This window comes from Ylistrum balloti, unplaced genomic scaffold (assembly GCF_031769215.1).
Source record: "Ylistrum balloti isolate Yb309-2 unplaced genomic scaffold, AGI_CSIRO_Ybal_v1 Utg370486, whole genome shotgun sequence".
Lineage (NCBI taxonomy): Eukaryota > Metazoa > Mollusca > Bivalvia > Pectinida > Pectinidae > Ylistrum > Ylistrum balloti.
Window position 1 is genome coordinate 253,222 of NW_026782317.1, and position 22,665 is coordinate 275,886.

A 22,665-nucleotide genomic window follows, 5' to 3' on the forward strand; every position below is an offset into this window, starting at 1 on the left:
TGTTGACGTTAACGTTTTCTATCTTCGGGCGTAAAAGAATTCTTTTATTTTGTAAGAGTTACTTCCCCTATATAAACGAATTTTGGTGGGAAATATTGTACTTTTATAATACCAAATTGGTTTTGTTCCATCTAAGCCCGCATTCTAACTTATTATCAACAAATTATTACACACGTATCATTATAGTCACGTTCAATTTAATTTTACGCGAATTCCAAATCACTTTAGGCATTTGGATGAAAGGTCATTAAAATATTCAGTGACCGAGTGTCGTTTCAAGATACACGTTACTGACAAACTGTACAGATAACCTGTAATAAATTTCAAATTGCTCTAATATGATAAAATAATCTTTTTTCAACGTAACCGAACTGTTCAGATCAGGGATTCGTCCCTGTTTAGAATGAACTTATTACAAATGTGCCAACAGGTTTTTATCCATAATACCGCGGAAAACCACTCGACCATCTCTATCCTATAAATACTGAAAAGACCCGGAAAAGTTTTCTGGATGAAACGACCGTGAAACAATGTATTATACGTCCCTGGTGAAACAAAGGTTCGACTGGTTTTCCATTATCTAACACCAGGCATCTACGAGAAAGATCAATTGATTCAAGTGAAAAACAAATTCTTTTTCGCTCCATTACTTGTGTATAATAGAGGCCTAATTGATGAACTATCGAAAAACCGTATACACAAATACCTTGCTTTCGGACAGCACTTGCCAACATGCAAACGATGCTTGTGGCAAAGAACTCTACTTATTCCATTGATGTGAATCGGTCCCGTAAACTAAAATACCTCGAAAGAACTTCAGTCATATAAATGTTTTAAGTGACCAAAATATGCTTAAACAGAATGTGCTTTCAATCTACAATGACCGTTAATACGGGGTAAAAAGTGTACACGTGTTACCGCGGTCATTAATATCTCCCCCCCCCCCACCCCCCGCCTTTTTTTTTTTTTTTTTTTAATTTTTTCAAACCTTTTCCGCCCATTTACTTATATTGTTTCCCGTTTTCTATTCTGAGTAGGTTCCAATTTCTTCTCTGTTAGTATCCAGTCTGGTCTTTCCGTACTCGGAGTTCTAGATAATTTCGCAATATCCTTTCTTCTTTTTACCCATTGCTTTTAGTTCTCGGATGGTGTGTACACATCTCAATCTGTCATTGTTATCGACCTCTTCAGCTTAAGGTTACAAATCGTCCATCATCGTTGATTCCATCGCTTGCGTTTTTCTGTCTGTCTCGCATCCCGTTTGGCTGCCGGCAATTCTCCTCCGTGATCAGAAAGTCCATTCCATCTTAGTGCTTCGCTCTTTAACAACTCTGCGTCTGTTTCGTTTTTCTACAGGTAGTTAAACATTTATGGTGGTAAGGGGGACATTACTCTTGAGGTATAGAAAAAAAAGCTACTTTGGGTTTATCCCAGTTGTATACTATGGAATTGCAGGCAGTTGATTGTAAATATTATTTGAGATTGGTTGGCCTGGGGTTTCCATCGCCTCCTGATCTCTTCTTATTTTCTCTTCATTAACACGGGTTGCTTCGTCTCTCTGAAAAATTTAAAACGGAGAGAGCCAAAGTTTGCATACAGTATATATATATATATACACTGTATGTGAACTTAGGCTCTCTTCGTTTTATTTTTTCCCCATCTCCTCACTCAGATTGCGACCATTTGCTTTAAATCTTATCATTATCAACATGTTGCTTTTCCTTTTGAAGAACTATCACTTAAATAAAATAGATGTTCTTCTCATTTCACATACAACTTTAACCTTAAAACAGTTGTCTTTGTAAATGTGTTATCGTAAAGAGTTATGGGAGGTACCAGAACCAGGACGTTTCATTGTTATGGAATCATCCTAAGGGAATCAATCCCTTTCCTTTCATATATACAGAGTATATATATTCAATATGAAGTTTGATTACCATGAAATGGACAGTTTCTGAGAAGTAGAAGGTAAGAGACAAAAACTTAACGACAATAAACATGGTAGTAACACCCTATTTACCTGCCTGTTATGACATGCAGTCATGCCCGGACTTCATCAAGAATTGGAGCTAAATGAAAAATCTAACAGCAAACAACAGATGACCAAATGAACATGCAGTGCTCACCTGGTTTGAAGCATTTAATAAATTTGATCTATGACCTTAAATATTGAATAAGGTAATTTATTTTCAAAAATTTTAGGGGACTTCATCCTGAAAACCTATCAGACAAATATTTTAGGCTTTTTTGTCATTGAGAAGAAGTCGTTTGGGTTTGAAGCCTTTAACAAATTTGATCATTGTAATCTTGGATATGGCTTCAGCTAAATTATTTTGACATCAGAGATTGTTCCAACATCATCCTAGGAATCTTGAAGCCAAATCTCATGATTATTGGACTTCTGTGTTATCAAATCTTGAATATATGTCATTTCATTTTGCTTCAACCAAGAAAAATTCTGCCAAATATCATAATTCTAGACATCTTCATTACTGGAAATTATCTTGTTTGGAAAGTTTTCATAAATTTGACTCATGGTCTTGGATAAGGGTGAAGGGTTTTCTTATTACTCTTTATGGGACTTTTGATGATTCTTGTCCTTTTTGGTTCATCAGAAAAATGATGTCATTAAGACTTTTGTTTAATCAGATTTGGTTGGAAACTTTTAATCAGGTCCTCTCCACATCTACAAACTTTGTTGGCATTCATCTTAGAAACCTTCCTGTCAAATATCATGGTTTCAGGTCTATTGGTAATTGAGATGTTAAAAGGGAAATAGTTGACCCCAGATAGAGGCTGCCCCATGGCATAAGATCACTAGGTGAGCAAATCAAGTTTAAAAAAGGCAAACCAGAGAAAAGTTAAGACCAATAAATTTCATATTCAGTAATGAATGAAAAGTGTTCCTCCACATATCTCTAAGCATAACAACATTACATACGTTACTCACTGGTTTTATTTCCTTTTACAATCTGGAGTTAGATGTGTTTGATACTGCTTGCAATGCCTGATGCTGTTAAATTTTGAAAAGTGTCATTACTAACTCGGACTGACCAAAATAATAACACTTTGGGTGTGGTCATCGAAGTAGAAGATGCTTACCCTTCTTGAGCATCTGGTCTTGTTCTCCTTGTTTTACTCGCTTTAAAACTATCCTTGTAAATATTTCTATTCTTTATACTTTGGCCTCCTTTCATCCACTCAGAATTAAAATTTGGTTGAAATGTCATTACTTGCTTTTTGTTTTGTTTTGTTATGACTGCTGAGTTAAGTTTGGAAGACTTAGTGTAAGAAATTCCAATGAAGATACTACAAGAAAGATGGATAATTTGATATGATAGACTGATGGATTGTTGGACTGATGGACTTCTAAGGGGGTAATTCCCCTTTAAACCTGTTTCAAAGGAGTAAACCAGAGCCTAGCAAAAGTGGTTGTCTTCAAGGATGCATATTGTGTTTATCCTGTTATAACACATAAACTCTAACTCAAAGTCAGAGGGTGGGCCTATTAGGTTTTGATGATGACACCAGACAAATAACCAGTGTGTAGTGCACTAGCACTGACATATGTAGTGTATGAGATGGTACAGAATTGACCAACTTTTTTTGCTGCACTGCATCCTACGTACACTAAGGTCTGTAATGTGTTTACCATCTCGTCACACTACTTTCGACCTGGTACACTACATATATTAATGCTAGTATGCTCCACACCTGTCCATTGTCTTATGAAGGTGACCATGTAATCATCAAAACATCACACTCTAATCTTCTACTTGTTGTGTTATAAGATCTTTTTTTCTATTGACATTACCAACCTGAAGAAAATGTAAAAAAAAAAACCAATGAATATACCAGTGTAATAAGTGGGCTTATTATCAGGCATGGGCTTATTGAACGAAAAAATACAGTACTAGTCTGGAAAACCTGCAGCCTATTTTCTCAGAGATACTTCCCACAATTGCTATTATTTAATTCATGACACTAGGATTTTATGATATTGAAAAGAAGTCAACTTAAGATTTTAACACATTTGACACCTGTAACTTTTCAGTGTAAACATCATGCATTTGTGCAAACTTGGCAGCCAAACCTTCCAGCATGGAACTGGTGCAATGCCATGACCTTAGACATCTCTGCTTATAAGAATGTTTTGAACATTTTATCACTGACCACTGCAACCTTGAAAGTTGATCAAAGTCATTTATTTATAAAACTATGAAGCACTTTATTCAAACATGCTACATATCCAAAGGCTGTACTCCTGGCCTTTAACTTACAGAGAAGTCATTTGAAAGTTTCAACATATTTGAACCCTGTGACCATGAGGTCAAGGTAATGCATTTGAACAACCTTGGAAGCCCTTCATCCCAGCATATTACAAACCTAATATTATTATCATGAGCCATTTGGTTTTTGAGAAAAAACATTTATAAAAGAGAACAGATGCTGACAGACAGCAGACATACAGACTGACAAAGGAAGGACACCTTGCGAAAGCATAAGTTCACTTGCTCTTCAGGCAGGTAAGTAAGAAATGTCTGTAAGATATTAAGTATGTAAGTATAAATGTTTGACAAATCTATAAATAGGACCAGTAACCCTAACCTTGAAACCCGGAAATAAACTCATTGAAGATATTATCATAGTTAATCTAAATATCTGAATAAATGAAGTAGCTAGACTTACAACATTAATCTGGAGAAGGGACTGGACAGAGATGGTAATACTACACCAGTATGTAATTCCTTACTCCTAATAAAAGGATATAAATAAGACAGAAACAACTATAGATAGATATCACCAGAGCGATCATACTTTACTCATGTAATAAAATACCACATCTTCAGTTAATTTTTGACGTGTTCCATAACACATATACTGACAAGTCGTTAACAAAAAAAATTCTCAACATTTACGTCATACACCAATAATATTAAAATTCAATGAGACAACTTTACATCTTCAAATGTGATTCAATGGCACCAATTTAAAATATCCATCTTTCATCATTAACAGATTTACAGTTAAATCCTACCTGTTCATGAACTAATCAGAAGTGAGAAACTTCTATATAATTTACTTTAATTTGAATGTAAGACTGAATCACTTTCGTGTATCAAACAGTTATTAAATCTAATTAACTTTCACCTGTTGCCAACATGTTGGAAAATATAACTGAAGTCAATATGACTTGATATTGGAATAACGCAGTCAGGATTTCTCAACTAACAAAAAGGTCTGTGAGATGATCCCTTTTGCAATCTACTGTATTTGAATTCAGATCACATCTTAATAGCTTGAAATGACCAGATGGCTCCTTTTTGGAACAAATTTGTCCAGTTAATATTGCAGTTGGGATTTCTCAAATGAGACAATCTGTTTAGGAATCCACAGAGAGCGACTTCATCCTCTGGGTCTATTACACACAGGTAAGGGTTAACAAATCACAGAATCTACTTAGCCTCCATTGATTTGTATATTGGATATCATTCTGCTTGTGAGATGACCCCCACATGGAGATCATCAAGTTATCCATTACAATAGGAATCGGGGTTCCATTCCTATAAATATACTTTATATCACAATAATATGTAAATGTTGTACTGTGGTTTGATTCTGTATTTAAAACTTATATCTAGATGAATTTCAGGGTCTTTCTTCTAAAATGAGTGTTTCTTGAGGAAACATTTTCAATTCTTCTAAAGTTTTTTCTTCATCTAGTTGTGATACCTGAAAAGTGAGGTTATAAAATTAAGGAAGTACATCAGTTTTTATTTGATAACATCAAAATTTTTTATACATTTTCTATCAAAATGCAAATCAACCTATCATTTTCCTAACCAAAATTTAGAGACATATCTAAATTTACATGACATCCTCAATTCTCCAATCAGTTATATTTTGTTTTATTTGTTCAGACAATGACCACAATTTATGGATTCTAAAATGTCTGCAAATAAAAAGAAATAAACTGCTGTGTGCTTTCAGTTGACATCCACAGGAAACTTGATTTCTAAACTTGCTAAACTCAGATACTTTGAACTTGAATCTCACTGATTCAGAATACTGAAGTACACGTTGTAACAAAAAACTTACATCTCTGCGTGGAAAGGTGGTAAGAATTTTGAATTCCTCAGTGTGAAAGCCCTGTGATGTGATGTAATATATAAGGTACTTGAGTTTATCTGAGGCATAGAATCTCCGTTGTATGTTATCACCGTTTGGTGTGCGGATTCGTATCCGACTCACTGCTTCCTTACAGGTCTCTGGAGGCTCCTTTCGGATATGCATAAGTGCTGACTCTTGTATTGCCTTTTATGAAGAAAAAAGTAAACATGATGAAGGCTGCCCAAAAACAACTTTATCAGACACAAAATTCTAACAATAGAGGCAATAACTGTAAATGAAGGCACATTGTCTTAACTTGATCAAGGTATACACCAACTTTCATGAACCTAGTTTTAATGCAGGCCAACTTATGCTATGGACACAAAAATTTAACAAAGGGCAATAACTCTGTTACTAAAGGGTTTGGGGGCACTAACATTGGTATGCTTCACATTGTCTTTGTATCATCAAAATACACACCATGTTTCCTTATTCTAGTTGAATGCATTGGTGAATGTGGGTGCTGCTCTATTGACAATCTTTCCATCAGCACATTACACTTATACACTCTAATTCTTTGACCCCAAGAATAACATTAAGAAGTATAGTTAATCCTCTCAATGTGAGTTTTTATCATAACCTGTAATAAAGCATCATGCAGTGTCATTCCAACATTAATGTTGATTATATTCCTTTACTAGTAAATTTTATGTTTTGATGACGAGCCATTTGTGATTCTGTCTGGATAGCGAGAATGATCATTTTTAAGTAAATGATCATTATTAACAACTGATAACACCAACTATGCACAGACATTATTTAAGTGTGGTGCCTTCAATGTCTAGCTTTCACATCGTTCACATGCCATCTGACACAATCTACGGCCCAAAATCTGTATTACAAGTGAATGGTACATGAAGCAATGCATGTTAGTTTGTGTTTTGTCATAGAGCAACAGCTTTCACTACACATTTTGACAGATAATTATGCCAAATATCCCTTAAACATTTCATCATAATAAGTATAATTCTGAATAGGTACTTTATTTTTCTTTAACTTATAGCAGATTTAACCATGTAATATACCATTACAACATATAGAACAAAACCCAGTGAAATTGTGACTGATATGTTTGCTGGTTCCAACTGATAAAAATTCATATATGGTATCTTACCAAGAGACTAAGTATTAAACTACTGCAGTTCTGCCCCAATTCCTACAATGTACAAAACTTGTTATCAAAATTCCACAATTGGCTTTACCTGTTTCCTGTCTTCCTCTTCCTTCTTCATCCGTTCCTCCTCCATCTGTCGTATTTGTTCCATCTCCTCCTCATGTCTTTTTGCTTCAGCCTATTTAAACACAAACTAGATTTATTGAAATACAGAATTTTGAAGTACAGTTACAGATAAGCACATTGTATGTTCACAGTGATATGGTTTGTTGAAGTTCTGAAAGTTCAGTGTTTGTTGTGTTTTGATTTTCTTTGTGTCTTTCATTCTTTAAAAAATGTTCCAGTCACTTCTAATTACTAAACTGAGACAACTGACCATACTGTTGAAAAAGAAATAAAGTTTACACAAATATTTCCTTAAAGTTGACCCCTATATATCATTAAAATTGACCATAATATTCCCTTAAATTGTCCCTAAGAAAAAAGAAGACTTAATTTGGAAAGAAGTCAGATCACACTGATGGTTTCAACTTTGAGATAATTATTATCATTTCTTGTAGTCCAAAAGTAATAATGGGTCCAGACTGAGGCCGGGAGTCGCAATTGCACTTATGAACATGCGGCATCCTGATCAGTCAAATGTGCTGAATTTTATGAATGAAAGGGATAGCTCCAAAGTTTCTCCCTAGATGGCATCATGACTCAAATTACATATTCACCTATAACATAATCCAACCATCCTACCCATGAAGTGATTCTCACTCTTTCAAAAACTCATAATCCCATCCTATCTTAACATCTTCTACTTCATTGTAACTTATCTTGCCAGAACCACTCATAACCCTTCTAAATCAGAACGTTCAAACAAATCACATATATAATTATAAAAAATCAGAATATTGACCAGAACAGATGTATGCAGATGGAGTGAATTATCAGAAAGCATTAGACATCTGTAAACTGATCAAGTAACTTAGTAGGTATGATTGGAAAGGTTTCAAGATAGGACAAAAAAAAATAAAATAAAAAACACAAGTGTTAGTTATAATAACACCTGCACTGATCTAACCACTGAATACTAACCATAGTTCGGCTGATGGGACTTTAAATGGTGGCCTGTGTGCAGACTGTCTACTCTAGCAAGCTAAAGATCCCTCTGTGACTTTTTGAAAAGAGTAGGCATGTAAACACCAGTCCAGGGGTTTAGAGATAGTGTTAGGCTATACAATTATTATTAGGCATTTGACGGATTTCAAAATAACCTTGATCTTGCCCTTCAGTATTTAAAGTCATTAATATGGGACACTTGTCAATATTCATAAGTATGTACCTTGGTGTTCCATAATCTTAGTCTGTGACACGCTGGCCTTAACCAATCAGAATCAGCAATATAGATCATTTGGTGTCAATATTACATTGAAACCTTTGACATAAAGTAAAGTTACCTTGACCTTGTCTAGTTACTTTGGCTTTATCTGTGGTGAATAATTCTCGAGAACCTCTGACCTTTACCTTTAACATATTATCAAGCAGTAGTCAACCTTGACCTTAATAGACACACTCTTGCCTCTATCTGTGACCTGTATTGATTCAAGGAAACCTCTGACCTTGACCTTTAACATCAGATTGACAGACCATCACCCTTGACTATTTACCTTGGCTCTGTCTGTAGCCAGTGATTCTTGGAAAGCTAATTCCTGTTCTTGTCTGATGCTGTCTCGTGCTTCTCTTTCCTCCTGAAAAAATTATACATGAAACTCATAACGGCTTGTTCTTCTGCATAATCATTTTAGTTTTACATTCAAAAACACATATTATTTTATTGCTTTTTAAAATGTTCATTTGCACACAGCTTTCCCAAACATCAGCAAGATACATACATTCATGAATGAATGCAAAGTCTGTATTTCATAAAACACCAGAGATTTACGATGCATACAACAGCGAAATCATGTAATCTGTGTTGTGCCTACATTTCCAAAACGTCCATTTGATTGCATGCTTCTTCAAGTTTAGATAATTTATCAGCTTAAGAATACAGGATTTACTATAGGATTAATTCACAGCTTTTCATTAAATGTAAAAATTAGTCTTACGCTTATTTCAAACATATCAAAATACCTATTGAGAAACAAATATCTCTTTAAACTGCTTATTTTACCAAAGTACTGGTAATGAACTTTAGTTACAAGTGTTCTTCACAGCTCTCCTCCTGTAAATGACCTCAGACAATCTATTATGAAAGAATAGACATCATCATCTGTATGACAAATCTCACCTCTTCTTTGATGTCTGCCTGCTGCTGAAGATGAAAGTTTTCTGCATTCTGCATCAACCTCATCATCAGTTCATCCAGTGTCACTGTACCTGTTAACAAATATCAAAATTTTAACATTCAGGCCAGATCATTTCCCAAATTGAGAGACATCATCCACTCAACAATATCATCCCATCATCTTTTCATCTTTAACTTATAAATCTGTATTTATAATTTTGCTTTTCATTTGAAGATCTAGTACTCAATTTGATAACATTCTTTGTTCTGCACTAAGTGGATAAAATAAGATGAGCATCAGTTATTTCTTTATATATTCAAAATATTAATGGAACAGTACAACTATTCCAATTAGGGAAGTATTCTTACTATATCACTGTAACAAGTTTTATGGTTTATAGTGAGAACAAGCCTCTCTATGTGTAGATGATCAACACAACACCGAGATCTACTCGATAGTTAGATTTCATTCCTTTCACCAGTTATTATTACCTTATTCACCCTTCAAACAACAAAATAAAGTGGACTCAAAGTCAGGGGGTGGGGTAATTACAACACACTGAAACAGCCCCTTTGTGAAAATTTCTAAAATTAATAGAGAATGGGTCTTGTTTATACAACTCTCCAGGACTAGATAAAGGTTTATTTAAGCAAGGTTCCAGAGTATCCTTTATGTATGAAGACAGGCAATATCACATGACTGTACCCAGAAGAGTGTTGTATTATTTACCTGGGATCATGTCAAGGACTTCGTTGCTGGCTCTTGATCGGGATACAATCATCAACAATGGTAACTGGTCGGGCTTCTGGCCTCGTATTTGAGCAGCTACTATACTCCCAAATTCTTTTTTGGCAATTGATATAAACCTTGAATAAAGCATTTTCATATAGAAATATTTGAACACAAATCATGATCACAATTGTAGAAAAGTGGATCGTTTTTCAACTTATGTTTTGCATGAAAATACAAACTAGTTACAATCTATGATGAACAAGACTGAAATATTCATAAGACTGAAATATTCATAAGATGAACTTATTTCAGGCCTACTTGTCTTCTGAGTTATATACTAAACAAAAAAAGAAAGGTAACACTACTTTATTCTGAGATTAATTAATTAACCCCTTCATAAATCCTTACCAATCATGTACGAATAAAGTAATTGATCAATTCTGATAAAACTGCAGTCATGGTTCATTATAAAACTTTGCGTTCAGTTGATTTTATTCCACTGTAAAGGACGTTAGGGTCAATTCAAAGGTAACACCATTAGTAATGTGTATGGCCACCGTTTGTGAAGTAAACAGCATTGCAGCATCATCGCATGGAACTAGTAAACCGGTGGATAATTCGAGGTGAGATGTTGTTCCATTCAGGGATCAAGGCTTGGGCCAGCTCATGCAAGTTTGACGGCTGATTTTGACGTTCTTGGGTGACGCGTGAGAGAACGTCAAAATCAGCCGTTCTCTCACGCGTCGCCCAAGAACGTCCCAGACATGCTCAATCGGTGACAAATCAGGTGATTTAAATGGCCAATCTAACACCTGTACGTTATTCTGCTGCAAGAAAGTTCTGCTGACATGACTGCTGTGCGCTGGTGCGTTATCCTGTTGAAAAATGGTGCCAACGCCAAGGCATCTGAAGAATGGCAGAACCACAAGTCTTTCTTAAATTTCATCCCGATATTGAATGCCGGTTAAATTGCCATTTAACACAACAAGCCTGGTACGAGTCCCCCCACAAATACCACCCCAAACCATTACACTTCCGCCGCCAAAGCGGTCCCTTTCTGCGACGCAGCAGTTCGCAAAACACTCCCCTCATCACCTCCACACTCTGCGCCTTCCGTCACCGTGTTGCAGACAAAACCTGGACTCATATGAAACCAGAACATTGTTCCATTGTCGTAAGGCCCAACGACGGTGTACACGGGTCCAGTTACACCGATTATTACGGTGATGTCGCAACAAACTGGGTCCAGTGTAGGGACGCCGCGCTTTCAATTGGTAGGCCTTCAACCTGTTGCGGACTATTTGGGGAAACACACGATGCCTAAAAAAAATGTCCTTGTAGTCTCTACTGCAGTTACGAATCGATTGCGAAAGTGTATCAATCGTATATGACGGTCATCCCTGGCAGTCCTTTTACGGGGTCGGCCGCTTCGGTGACAATCGGATGTTGACCCAGTTTGGTTTAAACGACTTACCAACTGGCAAATTGTCTTAACACTGCAACCAAAATGACGTGCAACTCGATGGCGAGACTCCCCAGCCTGGATCATGCCTACAGCCCTTTCTCTCTGTACTTGTGACAGCCGGGGCATAATGATAAAGTTGATATATAGCAAGATTCAGTGATTTCTAAGTCCTAAGGATCTAAGGAACAGTTGTCAGTTTGAATGCTTATAAAATTCAAGCAAGATACAAGTTAGTTGCAGAAAACCTCGTTTAGCTCTCTCGCTAATACAGACTTTCACGCTTGAATGATTTTGGTAACCCCCTTGGATTTTGTAATGTAAAAACATTACCATTTTCTAATATTGCACAAACATTATTTTGTTTTCACTCATTTACAGGTATTTGCCAAGGAAACATGTTAACCTTTCTTTTTTTGTTGAGTATATACTAAATACATGATAGTGTTTTCTGGTCAAAAAAAGTCTCCAGAACACCACACAAAAGGCTTTGTAAATCAAAAGAAAGACTTAATAGCAAATAAGACACTTAAACTTTAACCCTATAAATTTCTTCTCTGCCAATGAACCCTGATCTCATTATTGAATAAGAAAATCCTTTACTGATCCATATACAATCTTTAAAAGATTTATTTGGAGAGTAGGAAAAAATATACTCCATGTTTAAGAAGATTGAAAGCACTGTGTTGAAAACAGACTTACCTAGCATTATTTGTTTCATGTGTGACATCCCATGCCCATGTTATATAGTTACTGCACAGATAGTTCACTATGGTCTCCATACACAAGATTTGAGAACAGAATACATTTGATAATATACTGTTATCATGATGAAGATAAACAGCTAGCAGTTTCCTCTGTAAACAAAAATCATTTTTCTTCGTTTTTGTTTTTACTTTTCACTGTTTATGAAAAATTTTAAGCAAAGACAGTGTATTTTCATTCAATCTTTGAACATAATATAATAACATAGCTGTATAATACAATATCTAAATTGTATTCATAACATATTATATATACTATATACTAATAATATTTATCTAACACTCATGTTTGCTGCGTAACACTTATATTGACTATATAATACATATTTGTGTAGAAGATATTTGATATTTCTGAACTGGACAGATATAAACTCATGTGTTTTACTTACATCCTTTGCCCTACATAATAAAGACTCCTTTATCGCCCCTTCTAATGAACCAACGAAAAATACTGGGTGTGTCTCACCATATCTATTAAAAAAATCATATCAATATGACAATGTTCTTGAAAATGACAGCCCAACAACTTTCATATTCATTGCAAGTTATCCATGATATAGTTTTCTTACACAGTTGCTTTTGATTATGTGGGCCATGACAATATTCTCCAGAAAATTAACCCAAAACAAAAAAAACATTTTTCACCTTGAATAAAAACAAAATTGACTGTATGATTCAGTAGTTTCAATGCAGTATGAACAAGTTAGTAAATCAAACAAAATTGTTCAATTGAAATTAAAACACTTGGTAATTTTAAGATGTTTAAAACTTGCATCAACATCGATCAGAATTGAGTTAACTATGCATATTTGTTAAAAAACACTGAATAAATCTTTAATTAGAAAAAATCTGACACAACCATTGCACATCCCTAAATTAAGTATGAAAAATTGCTAATGTGTGTTTCAAAAGCCTAACTGTCTGCACTTTAACAAGAGCTTTTAAAACTGAAGTTTATTTTTCATCTAACAAGCAAAGCTTTTTTGCCTGGAGATGATCATGTTAAAATATCATTCATTCATCCATTAACTGATTATGTGTAAATGTACCAGTAATCCTGTCAGTAATACAATCAGTTTTTGTCAGGTATCAAGAAGCCAATTTCTTAAAACAAACAGCCATGATTTTAACATTCAAATATGTCAGTCCTATACTCATCCTTTTCCTGTGGGACTCACTCTAAAATTTTGAGAACCCACTATATCTGGAAATAGTGTCTAAGACCTCACCAGAAATATCCAACAAAAATTACTGTGACAGCTAACTTACCTTTCTCTGAACTCATGTGTGAAGTGTTCTAAGGCCTCTGTTTGATCACCGACAGTTTCTGGCACTAAAACAAATATTACAGTAAGATGAAAGAAACATGTTAAAACGTAAAGTTTTAACTAGGTATACAGTATATCTATACATACATACATATGACTGAATTAGCCATGGAAGAAATTTGATTAGCACAATAACAGGTCTTCAAGGGCACAACTACATGCCTTGAAAAATATAGATATTCTTCATTATAATCCAAACAGAATACATGGGCTTTTAATGCTAATGTTTTGACCAGGCGGACCAAGACTGATTGGAACTTGGACAGACTTACTAATATTATTTTACTTTCTGGTAAGCTCTGACTAAGCCTTTCATGGCCTTTACTAATATTTGCAGGTCTGTCCTGATTTCTAATTGAAATGTTGCAGCAAATCAGTTTGTTGCAAAAAAAAATAGGCCCATGGTGAAAAGGAGTACTATTTATTTTTTTCTAAAATGGCAAAAAAATAAACGGGGCATAACTCTAAAAGATTTCAACAAATAGGGCCAAATATTCCAAGTAAGGCGGGAGAAAGTCATCATAATCATCTTAGTTAAGTTTTAAAGAAAACTGATACATATACCTGAATTATTTTTAGGAAACAATCTCTATTCAAAATGAAAGGACCAACAGTGTGATTAGTATAAGACACTATTTATCTTACTGTTTCACTCAATTCTGACATTAGCCTTATGAATTTACTATGGCAATATCTTATATTTTGATTAGAAAAACATATACTGAAATGCACTGTGGCCAAGCTGAAGCAATATCAGTGCTAACATGCATTTATAAAGGAAGTCAAATTTTCCATAATGAACATTACATTTATCAAGCTGAGACAACTTTTATTTGATAGCCCAACTGAAATTGAAATCTAAATTTTTACCTTTAATCTTGCTGGTAATAGCTGATCAGCAACTTACTTAGTGGTGTCTGTTTTCGACAATTCTGGGATTCTTCATGTTCAAAGATGTCTTCCTCTACTGCATACGAGTCATTATTTTCATCATCGTCATCACTAATGTCTATTTCTGATGAGTCCTGTCACCAGATTTTCAGAAATCAAAATTGAGAAAAATTTATAGTGTTTTAAATCATATCCCTAATATAACTTGTAAGTCAATATTTACCTGTAATAATAGTAATAATTTATCAGTTTATATTTCAAACTATTTGACATTTAACAGTATTTTATTTTGTAATAAACATCATACTATACAATAAATTTTTACAATAAAAAACAGCTGTTTTAACTTACCTGTACAGTATGGTGAGGCTTTCCAATAATGTTAGCTTTGGTGAGTTCTAGGTCATGTACAGGTGATTGTAGTCCACAAGCTCCTAGTGTAATCTATGTAACATAAAGTAATAAATATTTACCAGGCACTTTGTAAACACTCATCAGAAAATAAATGTTCCATTTTTCCTGAAAAATTTTACACGCAAAATTTACATTTTCAATTTACCATGATAAGCAACTTTGTATGATGTATTTTGTATGAAATATATGGTCCTTTTAATTGCATGCTTCTTTAGATAATTTATCAGCTGAAGAATACAGGATTAACTTCAACCTAATGGATTAATTCAGTTTTTCATTGAATATGAAAATTAGTCTTATGCTTATTTCAAACAAATCAAAATAACTATTGTGTAACAAATGTTCAGATCGAAAGAAAGTTTGAAAAACATATCAACAAAGATTTTGATTGAAATAGACTAAAATATTGTTACTAAAACATCAGCTTACTGCATCATCCTTGTTTGCAGCTTCAGGCCAGCCTATCCACACCTGGTGCCGAGCTGGTATGTTAGTCAGGTGGTAGATGTCTCCCTTCACCTGAAACACAATTAGCAGGTAAATCATATATTCTAAACAGCAGGAAAATCCACCATCAGAAACAGTGGATACCTCATGTATTCTTAACGACATGTAAATCATACATCCTATACAACAGGTAAATTATACATAAACGGCAGGTAACAGATAACGAGAGACAGTTTATCAAGATTGTGAATGTAACATTTGATAATGTTTATTGATGAATTTTGAACAAATTTTCAGCGTCTGTACTGTTCCATTTCAACGAAGTCTATTGCTTGTCAGTTTTACAAACTCTCCACCAGTGTCCATACTGTTAACTATTAACAAAGGCTACTGCATGTTGATAAAGTGCCTATAATCCTGTAGTTTTTGTAAACTGCATCAAAGCCGCAGACATCGTATACACTTATGGCAGTCATTCCAGAATTTTACCGCTTCACCCCATGATGCAAAGCATATTAATGTGTACGACTTTGAAAAAAACAAAACTTATATTCTTGTGATGTACCAAAGCAGCTTTGATAACTGTATTGTTAGGCATAATCTTCTACCAAACATCAACAGGTGGTTAATCTACATGCGTATAAGATTTTTTAACTGCCCCTGTTGGAAGCCTCAACCTATCAATCCCAGGGTGCAATATTCTACTAGAAACATCCGCTACGCTTTCTTGCATATACTGTTGTAAAAAACCATGAAAGTCCAGAATATATTACTGTTTCATATCAACAGGTATGATTGATTAAATCCATGGGAATGTTATTTGATTGCAATCTTCAAATCATTTAGAATATGATTACAATCGGTTCTAAGCAATTTGTTTCAGTCACAAACATGTTGTACACGTAAAACACCAGTTTATGACATCTTGAACTGGTACTACATTTTTTTCCATTCTACCAATGTTTTTGGTTTCATCCACGTATAAGCTGCATGCCTGACTCATGAGGAAAACAGCAGCAGCTTATAGGCTGAAAAATATGGTAACTTGTTTCACTACGATTAAAAAATTAAATCTGAAGTGAATAGAACAAAACTGGCGTAAAGACTTTGAAGTCAATTCTCAAAACCTTCTTGGTTTTTATCCTAAAAATAAAAAAAAAAAAAAATAAAATTCATGGTACCAGTGCTTATTCAATGGATTCAGCTGTCCCTACTACAGTATTCCAGGTTTTATTTCTATCACACTAGTACTTTAGGAGAAACAAAAGCTCAATGTAAATAAGTTAAAGTGTTCACTGTGCCATCTAACCATACAAAGTTTTGTAAAAGCTGGCCTTATACTTTTTGAGCAACAGAGCTTTCTCAACTTTTGATGCAGACGAGCCAGAAACAAGACTATCACATTGGACAAGATCTCGAAATAACAGTTTACAATATATCTCCTGGTGTGCATAATATGGTAATGATGAATTTTATAGCGGATTGGATGTTCTATAAAACGACATAACAAATTCTGCTTTAGATTTTCAGAAATTTTGCCTACCAGCGATTTGATTTCTGCTTTTGGACAATGAGTGTAAACTCATACATGCTGAACAGTGTTTCTTGTTCACATTCATCAAAATTTGGCTGAAAATTTTCTGATGGAATCATTTTTTCCACGACTAAGAAATTAGTACTTGTGTGTCAAATAATATTGTGGAAATGAGGACTGTCACAAAATACACAGTTCTACATAATTGCAGTCTTTGTCATGAGAGTTGAGTACACTTACCTCCCCCACTGTCTTACTGCCCTGAACTTTCAAGTTATATTCTTTGGCTCTACTGTTTTCCCGAAACGTTATGTGTAGAGTGTAGTCTCGCATGAAATTCTCAAATTCTTTGGAACTGGAATAAGGTATATAAAATATTTCCTTTAAACAATGAATAACTTGATAAACCTTAATTTCTAGCATTATTGTGTGAACCTTAATTCCATCAATCGAGATGAGATGACTGTAAATCTACTTTCTTTTGAGTTAATTCTACTATTTTTTTCAATTTCTCCCTCACAAGAAATTTAAGGGAAATCATTTTTACTAAACAAATCTACATTTACCTTTATCATAAACATTCTTTCTCATCTCTTTCTTTACTTGCAGTGATTAACACTAAGAAATGTTTTAATCTCGAAATGTGAAAGAGTACTTAACTCACAATTGGTTTATACCAATTTTACCAAGTAGAAGTTATTAATACAAGTGAAGATTTATGAAGGAATAATGTGAGGACTGAAACACTTACCTGTCAGAATCTGGTGTGATTCTGGATGACATAGAAAAGGGTTTGTTGAGGTCAGGGGTCAACAGATACAATGTATTTTCTCGTGGTAGTTGAAGGTCACGCAATAATTTCTGCAATGTAAAATCGAAATACTGCATTGTTATTTCATTTGTTCTGATTAATATTTATATTTATTTCTTAAATGATGACTTGCTCATCCATGTATCAAAGAGAAAGAGAAGTGATAGTGACCCTTATCACATTTGAAACTAATACTGAAATCAAATACAGTCGAAACTTATTATCTCAAAATTCAAGGGACCATGGAAAATATTTCGACTTATCTGAATTTCGAATGAAAGGAAGTGTATACATAAGGTTGACAATATCAGTTTCCTGACGTTGATTATGGTTGAACAAAGTAGGGCAAACAGAGTAGTGTAATCTGTTATTTGAAATGGCAATAAATAAACAAATGAATTTATTTCTATTTTCTCCTTTTGTTGTTATTCATCCAAACAACAATACATGTAATAACACCTCCAATCAAATTCAATTCTTACTCACATCGTTCTGTCTCGGACATGAGTACAATACCCTTACTGACAAAGTAATTGTATTTCATATATTTTATGGAATGACAATAAAACAGAATTATCATTTGCTTTTGATATGCTACAAGGAATGAAGTACAAAGCTACAAATCATATCAATATGACTTTATTATGAATAAATAAACATATGAAAAATGCACTATAAGGAAGATTTTACCTATTACAGAAAACATTATACAAGCACTTGACATAACAAATCACATGCAGATAGAGACTCTATCAATGAAAAATACTTTCAGCACTTTACTGTCGAAACACTAAATCTGACAAAAAGCTTAATCACAGTCCTTTAGTAAACAAGCACACAAATTATTTTTTCTCGGAAATGTGGGGATCAGACACTGGTTTGACGGTTTCATTGTAATCTATCCAAGCTAAATGTTTTCATGTTCTGTGTAAAATACTATTTTAATGTACAGGTAAGCCAGCCTTTAATTGCATAATTAAACTGGTAATTATCATCAGAGACCAAATGTTGGGTGTACAAAGGACCTTTTTGCCATAATTAAACATGTGTTACACAGCGGTGACTCTACTCTGTGTATGTATTGACCGATTTCTTCGGAAGATGTGCCAATGTTTTAACAAAAATAATTTTGAGATAACCAATGACTTTCCCTTTGTTTTACAATTGAAGGTACTGAAAAATCCCTTCGACTCAACCGAAATTTAGACTCCGTGAAATTTGAGTCATCAGAACTAAAGCTACAAAGATATAGAAGGAAAAAACTTGGGACTTGAACATTATTTCGACTCTGACAATTTGGATTACAGCTATTTTGTGACAAAGAGTTTCACCTGTATGTGCAAATTTGAGACGGATGGATACCAACAAAAATAATGCTTGTATGTTACTGACCTTGTCATCAACTTTCTTAGAAGACCAACCCCTCAGGTCTTGCTTGTTCACAGGGATCCCAAGCTCTGAAAATAATACCTCTTTGATCTTCCCTACAAAAGAATATATACAAAGTTTGATTTCTGCAAAGCAATTTTTTTCCAATATCAATACTTAAATGTAAATTGTGGATGTAAAAATTTATAAAAATTTGGTGAATTTTCCATTTTTGTAAAAGATACCTCACACAATAGTGACAAATAACATTTTGTCAGACGATAGCTTGTTTGAGCACTGCACATTATCAGGTCTAAAATACAAAGAGTATGTTTTAAATTGATGAATACTATTGATATTATATATAAAAGACGAGGGCGCTCATGGTCACCTTTCTAGCCTTGATTGTTTTCTCGTCCATGCTAACAAACAATGTTTACCACCAAACTTTAACATAAAGAGCTACCTTTAGACTTGTCAGTGTTGTTTTGTATTGAAATTTTCATTAATTTTTCAATCAATTCATTGTTATCATATAATTTTCAAAAGCGAAAAGTATTTTACACATCTATTTGATTAATCATGTAAAAACTTGATCTCAGAGGTAAAATAGCCCACCATGGTCTTATTTATTGATAGAAAGTCCATGGTGGTAGGCCAACTGAAAATGAAACTAAATACAAACTTCAGGTTTTCGAATAATATGTATGATCACCTATGCAACACTGATATCTTCCATAAAATAATCGAAAATACTTAAACATCTTTTTACATATGACATAGTGTTAAGATCTTATCGCAAAATATCTGTGTAAGAAACTATGAAAGTATGGATAAAGAGAGATAAATCAAAAAGTGTTGAAGATATCATTTTTCTTCAAAACAGAAAAGAAGCATAATAACATCTGCATGAATAAGTTCCAAGTTTTCATATAAAACATGACATCTTATAAGGCTTTTATGTTTCTTGTATTTATAAATAACAGCATCAACTACTTCATGAGCTAATTTCAAAACACATTTTATATCCTTTCCACAGAGGTAAATGTTGTTGGGTCTTTTTATAGAAGTAGCATCTGATCGAAAGTATGGCTATAGATCGCACAGCTACTTACAAGTAAATATCAGTCTTCAATGGTATGTTAATCAATCATTACCTTTTTATAACACTTACCCACAGTCTCTGTATCGAACACATTAACGGTGACATTACGCCCACGGTATTCCACAGTGAAGTTGAGAAGTCTTCCAGAACTATAACTGGAGCTGGGTCCAGGGTAGGGACCAGAGGCAGATCCAGGATCCATTAGTGGAGAGAATGAATTATGACTGGGTAGAAATTCTGAAGGGAATTCCGGAGACACGGCAGATTGGTCCGTATGGTTGGGAAAGGTGTAGGGAGGAGGCTCTCCTCCCGCAGATGACATCTCACAGTCCGTTTGTGGCATCACGCTTTGTATAGATTTCTGTATATCGGAAAAAGGCAAACGTGATTTAGCAGTAGTGAAAAGGTCAGTATTACACTGTACGTTCTGTCTGCTAAATAGTCAGTATGTGTGGTAATTTTCAAAAGTTCACAATTCCTTTAATAAATTTTAAAAGCAAACAACCAAAACTCATCTGCATCAGATTCTCTACAACAGGTAGTATCCAAACAGTATATATTTTGCAAAAGGCTCAAGATTGAGCAATCTCTATCTATTCTTAGCCCCACATCCACAGAGGCCAGGATATTTTTCATTACTCTTTCTTCTTACAGATTTGTCAATTTGCATGACACTACTCAGTGATTTCTTTGCCCAATTTACTTTGTGATCAAGCACAAATTGTATTTTGACATCAGATTGTGTTATCTGTTGATGGAAACTGATATCATTGTCAATAGCTCTTGGCCAATCTTTTATAAATACCAAAATCTTACCACCAATTCCCAGTTGTTCTGCTCCAAAATGGCTATGCATGTTTCCAGATCATCTATTTGTGTGCAGGCCTGTTATTGAAAAAAAATGAAGATAATTTTTAATATCATAATGAAGTTTCTCAAAAGCCAATACCTAACAGGAAACAAAAAAGAAATTTATCCACACTGATTAAAACCCAAAACTCAAAATTTGCAATCAATATCGAGCATTTCCTTCAACAGTTTCCATTTAGTCTTGCTGTGCTATACACACTTGTTCCTGTGTCAAACAGTTGTAAATCAACAGACCATGTTTATCCTCTTTTTTAAAGTGCACAGTCTACATGTTATATCATGTTTTGTGAAAAGATCATTTTGGGAAAGTCATCAAATCATTGTGTAGAAACTGGAGAGAAACCACGGACCAGGTGAATTTAAACTTGGGGCCTCCAATCCTAACTACTGACAGACACCTAACCAAGTACTTCTATCGTGTTGGTACCTTACCTTGCCATCTTGTAACAATGAATAAATAATCTATTCAAAAACAGTGTATCATGAATGAAGATATAAGAATCCAGGTACTTATTATAGGCAAGTCATTTATACAACTGAAAACTGGTCTTTCCTAATAGCTCATGAGCTCAATTCTACGACATGCTATCTTTCGTCTTTATTTGCTATGGCCACATGTCATGTTCTCAGTAGAAAGGTTCGAGAAGTTCCTATAATGTATCCTACAATTATGTAAGAAAGACAACAAAACGGAACACTAACCAGGAAGTAAATCAAAACTAATTTACAAGAATTTGTAATCAAAAGATTAAAACGATTTTGAGTAAAAGGCGTCGTTTCCCCACCACATCTTGCGTAATATCTAAATCGAAAATCATGACATGCGATTTTGACATTTGTAAACACAAGGGGTTTGACGAAGAAAATGTGTATATTATGGTTTGACAGAAACAGAGACACGTTATTCAATGCGGTAACTCTAAAACAACTGCCCAATACTTAAAATTCTTAAGATTTTCTCAACGATGATGGGTATATCCCTTATATATTTACCTGAAAATCCACCAACATCTGATCCCGTTCTCCGTCCGCCATTTTTGATTTGTAATTGTGCGCAGGTTTTTATTTACTTCCGGTCCTTATACACGGTGTCGTTTTCACGTTACGTGCCTCGATATACATTCAATAAAGTTAACATACAAACATATCCTTTACACACCATAATATCATGATAAATGATGATTTGATAATTTAACTTCAAATCAAAAATTATATTATTCTGTGAGAGTTATGCCCCTTCCACACTTTTTAAAGTTGCTGTGAAAAGGGCACAGAAAATCGGCTGCTTTGGCCTGAATCTGTCGGTGTTACAATTTAAATCACTTGAAATCTAGGACCACCGGGAGCACGAAGTCTTTCGTAAACATATAAAACAGCA

At 34.3% G+C, this 22,665-nt stretch overlaps 1 protein-coding gene across 1 annotated transcript; it reads right to left on the reverse strand.

The window, feature by feature from the left end:
• Positions 1–4,792: 4,792 nt before the first annotated feature.
• LOC132555418 (FAS-associated factor 1-like) lies at positions 4,793–22,322 on the reverse strand. Its single transcript, XM_060219768.1, has 18 exons — positions 22,281–22,322; positions 21,234–21,302; positions 20,487–20,778; positions 19,337–19,428; positions 17,885–17,994; positions 17,374–17,488; positions 15,582–15,671; positions 15,090–15,182; positions 14,755–14,872; positions 13,789–13,852; positions 12,909–12,990; positions 12,458–12,612; positions 10,291–10,427; positions 9,564–9,652; positions 8,941–9,021; positions 7,374–7,463; positions 6,100–6,315; positions 4,793–5,733 (listed from the first exon to the last, which is right to left on the reverse strand). The coding sequence occupies exons 1-18, from the start codon at positions 22,320–22,322 to the stop codon at positions 5,650–5,652; spliced, it is 2,019 nt and encodes a 672-aa protein (XP_060075751.1). The 3' UTR covers positions 4,793–5,649.
• Between the last annotated feature and the right edge of the window lie 343 nt (positions 22,323–22,665).

Excerpts from the sequence above, each read along its gene's own strand:
- LOC132555418 (XM_060219768.1), bottom strand. The coding sequence starts at position 22,322 with ATGGCGGACGGAGAACGGGATCAGATGTTGGTGGATTTTCAG. Across the intron at positions 21,303-22,280 it reads AGATGTTGGTGGATTTTCAG|GCCTGCACACAAATAGATGA; the intron begins GTAAATATATAA and ends TTTCAATAACAG. Across the intron at positions 20,779-21,233 it reads AGAACAACTGGGAATTGGTG|AAATCTATACAAAGCGTGAT; the intron begins GTAAGATTTTGG and ends TCCGATATACAG.